Genomic DNA, 9,041 nt, shown 5'->3' with positions numbered 1-9,041 from the left:
CATCTAGTGTTGGTATGAGCCGAATGGTGGTGCCGCTGTGAGCCAATGAGGTATGTGTTGATGCTGCAACCGCGAGGGGGGGGGGGAGGACATCCTGCTTGATGAGAGAATGTGGGGAAGGGCACCACAGCTAATGTTGGAGTGCCGCCACACCAAGAGATCCCTCTGCAGGGATGGGGCGGGGTGTAGAAGGGGAGCACATCTCTCAAGAGGAGCCTTATGGGGAAGAGGGATTTGACGTGAGGAAGGAGATGACCGGTGAAGGATAGGGACAACTTGTGGGGCCGATCGAGCAACTGAAGCGATGCGAAGAGCGAAGCGCGAGGTGATGGATCGGTCGCTTGTGATGGTCGACCTGCGCTATCGTCGGCCTTCTGATATGTATTTAGCCAGTCTTCTTTTCTCTTCTCTATCTCTACTGCAGGTAGAACGTTTCGTCTAACCTTAAGTATGTTCCCAGCTCCCTCTCTCGGTTTTGCCCCTAATTGTCCTCCAACCTTACGTACGCCCGCTCCCGCCCCCCTTCTTGCTTTTGCATCGTCCCCGTTAGGAGGCAAGCAATTGCCCTAACAAATCCAGGGCTAGCGGCTCCAAGCTAACAAACACGTCACAAAGACCTTTTGCGAAAAAAGCATCAGGATAATGGGGCTATTTGGATGGTAGCCAAGAGCTACGACGCCAAAAAATGGGCGTTGACTGGAAACACGGGCACTCGTTTGGATAGTGGCCAAATCTAGGGAGCCTTACTAATTTTTTGGCTCGCTGTTCAGATTCCACGCCCACGAGCTGGCGGAACGGAGGCGGCCGTTTCTCTCGCCAAAATATTGGCACGCCCTGTGTTGGTCGGGCTGGCCAGGACGAAATCCAAACAGCCCCAATGTGACATTGGGGGTGGAGTGCGCACCAAAGCCACATTCTAGTGCCCAGGCGAGTTCACCTTGAGTTGTTGACATGATAGAGGCAAATCATACCCCTCGCACGAGGTCATCACCGAGTCCACCTTCGTATGCTCCATTGACAAAGGCGAAGCAAGGCTCGGGCATAGCTCCAGAAGCTCGGTCACGATCTATAGCACCAGAGCCACGACATAGGGATCAAGGCAGACATGGATTGGGAGTTGTCCCGAACATGAGGACGAGGGGAGAAACAACCATATAGCTCTGCTCCAGTATCCTCTACGGAGCCAACACCGACCTCACCAAGATGATGCACCATCAGAGAGGTCTGCAACATAGTCGGCCCAAAAAAAGCCTGCTCAAAGCAACCTTTACTTGCCGTAGAATGCTCCCAACACACGCCAGCAAGCCTTGCAGATGCTCAGTCTGAACCACCAGAGCGGACTGTAGCACCACATCAGACGGGTGTGCCAAACCAACAGTTGCGGATACATCCGACGTCCAAGACCCACGATGAAGCGTCTTGGAGGGGAGCACAGATTTGGTCACACCCTTACAAGTCAAATGAAGCCGGAGCTTGACGATGCTCGGTGTTGAGGCGGGACGCAGGCGGCACAACAACGGCATGCTAAGTGAGCTGAGTGGACGCCTAGTTGCGTAGCAGATCCATAATCTTATCAGCGTGTTATATTGGCTCTTCGTGCTTTCTACGACCCAAAGCATGTGCAGCTGCATCTAAGAGCATCTTCTACAGCCGCGTCAAAAGACGCGCGCGCGATAAACTGGGTTTTTAGTACGCGAGGACATTTTCACGCGCTCCAACGAGGACGAAAAACTAACGCGCGCCGGAAACGATTGCGCGCGCGGAAAAAGGCGCGGCAGCTCGCGCGCTACTTTTGACGCACCGCTTTCGGCACGTCTATAAATTGCGACGCTCGCCGCGCGGCTATCCACATGTACCTCTCCCGCTTCCTCGTAGCTTCCTTTGCTTCCTCACCGCTCCAGCGCCCCGTCACCGACGCGCCACCATGCCGCGCCGCCGAGGAGTGTCGGGCTACCGCTGCGTCTGCCAGCGCCCCAACGGCTGGTACTATGCCGAGATCCGGTCCGGCGACATCCGGCTCGACCTCAGCACCTTTCCAGACTGCGCGTACGACGCCGCCTGCGCGTATGACGTGGCGGCATGGCGCCTAGACAGGCCGCGCACGCAGATGAACTTCCAGGACATGTACATGCGCCAGCAGGCGCAGGACGTCGCCCCTCCGCCTCGTCTTATCACGGACGAGGGCCGTGCGGAGCAGACTCGGCGGCAGCGCCACCTCCTCATCGCCGAGGAGGACGAGCGAGGCATGGCGGAATGGCACCGGCGCCACCCGGAGAACGTCGCCAACGAGCAAGCCTACTGGGCAGAGAGGACGACAAAGCGCCGCGCGGATCGGTTGGAGAGGCGTCGGCAGAAGGCCCTGGCGCTATCGCAGTGCGATATCATTGAAAATGGTGGGCAGTCGATCTTTTCGGCTAATGATCCTCGTTGGGACGACATGTGGCTCGATACCTCGAACCAGACCAGCGAGGATGATGATGATGATGACGACTGAGAATAGGTTGTAGTTGCACTATCTAGTAGTTTTTTTTATGTCGTTGCACCATAGTTTTATCTATGTATACTGTGAAACTATGTAAAATATATATGTATCGTTTTTATCTATGAATTTTATTTAGTATCGTTTTTATTTAAAAATATGTACGCAATGTTCATGCGATACGCGCTGCATTTTAACGCGGCTGCTGAAGCTACGCGCGTGCGTTAAATTTTAGCACGGCTGCTGAAGCCAGCGCTGCCCGCCACGCTTTTACAGACGATAGACGCGCTGCAAACTACTTTTTAGCGCGTCGCGCGTCTGTTGGAGATGCTTAAAAAAGACATGCGGAGCGGCCGGACCGCACACGCTGGAGCATGGCTGATGGAATCTCAATTTGATGTAGGCCGCCTCCGCAACAGACTGGTCGAAAGCGAGAATGTTCGTCAGGGCCAAGGACCGTGGCCAACATGCTCATCTGCCACAAGTGTATAAAGCGTTAGTTAACTTGATGAACAGCAATGCCGACTCCATGTTTGGTTGGCAAGTCCGAGAAGGCAGACGTCTACAGAACCGCATTTCGACATGCAAAAGCCATGTCCCGAAGCAAAGAATCAGTACCAAAATGTAAGCAACTGTATGAGAACATTGCAACGCAAGCATTCCCGAAAGAGCTGCAAAACATGGTACTCCCTCTAGTAGAGCAGCGACAATAAATATGGATAGGAGGGAATACAACACCTGACCACAACAAAAGGAAAATTACAAAGATTGGGGCACTCATGAACAAGAACAACATTTCAATGAGCAGACAGTTACAGCAAACCACAGCCTCTAAAGGCCAGAGCAGAAGAGGTAAAAATAAAACAAGGAACAGAAAAGGGCTATCTATACAGAGGACATAACAGCAAAGTGGCGCCACGGATGGAAATAGATATCCAAGCTTTGTTTTCACCTTCACAAAGCTATATAAACTGTACTTACATTTCAGAACAGCACGGCTCAAGTGAATATCTCTCTCACGAGCCAGTCCAAGGTGGGATAAGCAAAGTAGAGGATCAGAAACGACGGCAGCGCAAACAAAAACGTGACAAGGACGTACAGGAGCAGAACCGCGGCGCTGGCAGGGACGGCGTAGAGAACTATGAGGAGGAACATTATCACGAGCGGGAACTTGGCCGTCAGCTGCACGAAGCACACCATAAGCTTTTGGAGAGACACGCTGGCAGTGTTGGAGGTGTTGGCAGTGGCATTTCTATCTCTGGCAGAAGAGGAGGTCTCTGCTCGTGCCGTAGGGGTTCTTCGGTGGTGTTGACTGGAACTGGTGCCGCCACTGGAGGGACATACTGATTGGCGCTCTTCATGACCAGAGGAATGGAACTTTGCTCTGTCACCATTCATGCTCTCAACCATCCACAGCAGAAAGTAGTTCTTACGTGGGAACTTGAGGTTGCCCTTGTACACCAGCCGGAAAGATAATAGGTTGCACCAAGGACACGAGACAAAGAGAGGCAGCTGGATAGGAAGGGTTGGGAACTTGACAACAGCCCACTGAAGACCTAAGATGCAGTTCTTGCACATTGTGTGACCACACCACAAGACATAAGGAACGTTCTCTACGATGTTGAAGGATTCACAGCAAATTGGGCATTCAAGGCCTTCCTCTCGACTTGCACATGAAGAACCATCGTCATCAGAGCAATCATGATTGGATAAGCTGCCTTTTGATGGTTGTACCTTTTTCTTTATGCTTCCAGCTATGGCATTTGATGCAAAACTCCACATGTTGAGTGAGGAAGAGCTGGTACACTATGTTTTGTGCATCTGCAGTCCTGATGTACAGCAAAAAATCAGAATGCCTCACAAGCGAATAATACCATACCTACATAGAGGGAATGCCAATTTCTCCAGTAAAACTGACCACAAGTATTTATGTTGAGCAAAAAGTGAAATGCTCTCATAAATGAAATAAAGCCAGCAGTCCATAAAAAATCAAGTAAACAACCAATTGACAAGACAGGCAATGAGTCATATTAACTACATAATCATGTTTATTTTTTAGAACAATGATACAGTTTCCCTGTGCATTAGCTATTTCAGAAACCACATAACAAACACAGAAATGCTGAGAGTGCCAAGTGATATTACTGACTGCATACGTATCTACTTTAGTCGAGGAGGGATTAATAATGTGTGGCCTAGTTGATTAGGTGGCGATTTTCTCAGTCGGCTTTGTAGCTACCCTGAGTAAGTACTCCCTCCGTTCGGAATTACTTGTCTCGGAAATGGATGTAGATAGAACTAAAATACGTCTAGATACATCCATTTTTGTGACAAGTAATTCCGAACGGAGGGAGTACTTAATTTGTACAGATTTTTCAGTACATATAGCACTTCTCTAATAAAAAAACTAATAAATAAATTGACAATAACCGTGGTATCTAAAGAAGGTGAGAAACTCGGCAAGCAGGAATTCATCCGTGAAAGTTATTGTAAACATTTTTACTGCTGGAAACTTATCGGGAAGGAGCATCATTCACTAGTTTTAGATAAGAACTGTTTAGATAAACTACATGTGTGCTATCACATTAGACCTGCAGTGCTTTTCAAAACAGTTAATTATCCCTACCGTAACATATAAACTAGAAGAAATTACTCTAGTTACAAAATCGTGGTAAAATAACTAAATTATCACGACAATGTTTTAATCCGCTCAGTAAAGTCTACAGAGGACTAGCAGCACATTAAGGACTCTTTTGGATCCTAGGCAAGAATAGTTATAGCCTTGCCGGGCAAGGCTAGGTGTTTGGAACTGTTCAAATATCTTAGTTTTTGTGGGCCAGCTAGCTTGGGTGGGCTACAAAAACCTTGCTAGATCAGGAAAGCCAAATCGGCTCGCTTCCGATGGCAAACTTTTCGCAAAGAAAAACCAATGACCCACTCCTCACAACAGTTTCACAGGGCAAGGCTGGTAAGCAAAAGAACCAACGCAAAAGCTGGCTAGCTGAGCTATTGCCCAACTAAGCATCTCTAAATAGAACTATGGGAGGATCAAACAAATCCTACAAATTCTACACATGGCTTACTCATCATTTAATAGTTGCAATAAGAAGAATGCTTAGTGGTCAAAAGAAAACATTGCTTCTTCTGAACATAAATTACAAAATGTAGGACCACCAAGTCTAGTTCAGCCCTACATGATTTATATGAAAGCAATAGCAGGTTCTGAGTTGATGCCAATACACCCAATTTGAGCTATTTAATTGTATCACAATAAACAAGGCAATTATTAAGCAAAGATATGATTTCTTGTTTTTAACCAACTTGAGAAAATAAAATAGCCATTCGCATCATGACAGGTTCACAATCATACGGTATCCAGAGCCTAATAAAGCCTATGACTCCTCAAACAGGTTCAGTCAGAGATAGTTTCTAGCAAACTCGACTAAGCCCTGCTTAGATAATCGAGTCTATATGCGCCCTACCTTCTAGAAAATGTCATCAGACCCAAAAATCCTAAGCAGGTACCAGTCACGCAATTCCCATGGAATTACAACATTATCCGGCCTACTGGTCACTCCTCAGCTTCAGGCTACAAACCATATGTCTCTATCATCGTGCAAGTCACAAAGATTTCACTAACCATCGTTTAATATATACTTTTTCCCAATCTGACATTTCGTGCCTACAAACAGCCATGGAAATCCCCAAATCGGCGAGGTCTCCACCCCAAGCGCCCTACGGTAAAAGGAGGACCAAAAGCCACGGCCCAACCACGCATCTGGTCACGAGAGACTCCGTAACATCGCGAACGCGCGGGCAGGAGCCGGAAACGAATCGGGACAAATCGCTGGGGGGATTAGGGGCAGAGGGGGTCGGCAGCTCACCAACGAGGTCCCGGATCTCTGTCGGCGCGGCGCAGGGGCGGGCGGGGGACTCCGCGGGAGATCGGTTGTGGTGTGCTAGAAGGCGGTCATCCCGGCGGCGGCCGCCGCGTCGAGAGGGTCGCGGCAGAGTGGGGAGTGGCGGTCGGGTGGAGACGATGCGAGAGGGGTGGGGGAGGAAGATGACCGTCCCACCTGTTGTTGATTTCGGTTTCTTTCTCCCGTACGTTCGTGCGACTCGCTCGGGCGCAGTATATCTGGACCGCTCGTTTTCCTTTGGATGGCTCGGATGACGCCACTTTTTCCTCTGTTGCTATCTATCTTGGTTTGCTCTGGGAAAACTTAGTGATCAGATGAGAATAAGTAAAGATAAGTATGGCGAGCTGTCCAAAGGCATGATCATTGGCGGTGCACCCATGCTGTAGATACATCTCGTTTTCTTCGAGAAGGAAAAAAGAAGATATGCCGCGTCATGCCTTTTGCTCTTGACAAAAAGTCCCAATCCAAATCATGTAACAACAAATTGGCAGTTGGTTTATGAAGGCTCTGGTGTGGTACTGAGTTGTTAGGACATCTCTAGTCGATCTTAAAGAATGGCGAAGTAAACCGTCGAGTAACATTATTGGAGTGAATTTACTCCCAAAGTTTTGGTTGAACCTAGCCGAACTTCTAAGTTTAGTCGAGTATAAAACGAATTTGAGCAAACAAACACAAAGTCGATTCAAACAAGCACTTATTGAACATACTAGCCGAAGTTCGGCGCCAATTCAAAATCTATATCAGTTTTGCTAAAGGACATATTGATGTGCTATAAGTTTTGCATATCTAAATCCTAGCTACTACCCCTCTCTCAGTTTACAGGGCGTGCGCGTGCCCCTAAGTCATCAATTTGACCAACCTAATACAAGTCATATATTATAAAAAAGTATACCAATATAAACTTCAGATGTTCTATTTTCAAACTGTATAATTTTTGTGTTATATAGTTTATATTGAGGTGATAAAATTGGCAATCTAGGTGTACGCGTAGGACTTGTAAATTGAAACGAATGTAGTATATCATTGGTTTTACACTAAGATTTGTGCAATATTCTTTTTGTCTTTTTTTCATTTTCTTTCTAATTTGATTGAGGACTTAGATGTGCAATAATTATGGCACATCTAGATGTGCCCTAAACAGACCTGACAGACCTATACTAATAAAGTGAATAGTGCTTTTGCCCATCTGTTGATAATTTTACAGAAACCCCCTCTAGTTCTCGATATTCCACCTCGATCCTTCCCGCGGCGTACTCCGTGTACAGGCGGTGCTCCGCCTTGGTTCGGGTAGCACCGGTAGAGCTCCGCCATGTACGCCTCACCGTCAGCCTCGGGCGCGTGTCGCTCGCGGGCTTCTCTGTCCTCCCGGCGCTCACGGGCATTGGCCACACGCTGGTCCAACGGTGGCTCCGGAGGCGGCAGATAGCCGTCAGAGAAGTTTCGGCGGCCGACGACGCCATACAAGTGCATTGACTTGATGTCGTATGCACTCGCCGCAGCTTTCTCCGAGTGAAAATTGTCGAACCAGTGGGTTTTCCTGGTGTCTCGGTCGGTAGTTTGGCCCCGGCACGACGCGAGAGGAGGAGGAGGTATGGGAAGATTAGGCGACGTCGGCGCGGGAGAAGGCGGCCGTGCGGGGTCTATCCACCGGGCAGGCGCTGCAGATGGGCGACAGCGAGCGACGCCGGCCGGATCCAGCCATGGAAGGAGACACACGGGGGTGGATTTGGACGGTCGGACGATGGAGAGAGTGTTGGGTGCGATTTATTGGGCGGACGAGCAAGCGGATATTTTTACTCCTCGGCCGCCGCGAGGAGTAAATTTTTTACTCCCTTATATGATTTAAGAGTTCGGCTATGTCCCGGTTAGAGGAGTAAACCAGATATTTACTCCTCTAAGCGGTTTTAGGGGATCGGCTAAAGATGCCCTTTGTTAAACCTATGAAGTCAGCTTCTCAGGTACCATCCATATGCAATCCATTGTCGCTTGTGCTCACAATCACGCGGAGGTGGGCACTGACTGGTTGCGCCACTGCTAGAACTAATTGTTGCCCGCCTTTCCCGACGCCTGCAACTCTGCCAGTCGTGGCACCGCCACCACCTCCCTCTGCTGCATTCGGCCACCGCCACTCCTTCCGTCATCGACAACCACGTCGTCCTCACCGCTGTTGCCACTCCTCCCTCTGCTCGCCGTCGAATGTTGTCGGTAGGTCGAGCTTCGCCGTTGTGTTTATTGCACACGAGAGTGGGAGAGAGAAAGGTGGGGGTACATATGTTAGTCTAAGTATAGGGGGTATATTGGGGATCTACTGCAACAACACTTTAAACCCAATAAGCAATTATAAAGGAAGATTTTTTGAAAAGTTGTTAGTGCTGCAACAACGCTTTAAAGCCAACACTGGTAGAAAAAGGGTATGTTGTCCCGGTTCGTAAGGGCCTTTTGTCTCGGTTCCTGAACCAGGACTAAAGGGTCGGTACTAATGCCCTGCCCCTTTAGTCCCGGTTCAATTCAGAACCGGGACTGATGGGCCTCCATGTGGCCTGTGCGCGGAGCCCAGGCAGGAGACCCTTTGGTCCCGGTTGGTAGCACCAACCGGGACCAATAGGCATCCACGCGTTAGCATTTCTGTGGCTGGGGTTTTT

The 9,041-nt window shown here is 49.1% G+C and overlaps 1 protein-coding gene across 2 annotated transcripts; it reads right to left on the bottom strand.

The window, feature by feature from the left end:
• Window positions 1-3,151: 3,151 nt before the first annotated feature.
• Window positions 3,152-6,558, bottom strand: LOC119284885. 2 transcript variants are annotated; one of them, XM_037564055.1, is made up of 2 exons: window positions 6,364-6,558; window positions 3,152-4,300 (listed from the first exon to the last, which is right to left on the bottom strand). In XM_037564055.1, exon 2 carries the CDS (start codon window positions 4,259-4,261, stop codon window positions 3,479-3,481), a length of 783 nt encoding a protein of 260 aa, XP_037419952.1. In that variant the 5' UTR covers window positions 4,262-4,300; window positions 6,364-6,558; the 3' UTR covers window positions 3,152-3,478. The 2 variants fall into 2 exon arrangements, with proteins under 2 accessions (XP_037419952.1, XP_037419951.1); XM_037564054.1 differs by having other exon boundaries at window positions 3,152-4,308; window positions 6,364-6,557.
• Window positions 6,559-9,041: the final 2,483 nt, after the last annotated feature.

The sequence above is a fragment of the Triticum dicoccoides genome, chromosome 4A, assembly GCF_002162155.2.
Source record: "Triticum dicoccoides isolate Atlit2015 ecotype Zavitan chromosome 4A, WEW_v2.0, whole genome shotgun sequence".
NCBI classification, from domain to species: domain Eukaryota; kingdom Viridiplantae; phylum Streptophyta; class Magnoliopsida; order Poales; family Poaceae; genus Triticum; species Triticum dicoccoides.
Note: the sequence above shows the minus strand (reverse complement) of the source record. Positions and strands in the feature narration are given on the sequence as shown.

Bases quoted from the DNA above. Each gene is read 5' to 3' on its own strand.
- LOC119284885 (XM_037564055.1), bottom strand. From the start codon at position 4,261: ATGTGGAGTTTTGCATCAAATGCCATAGCTGGAAGCATAAAGAAAAAG.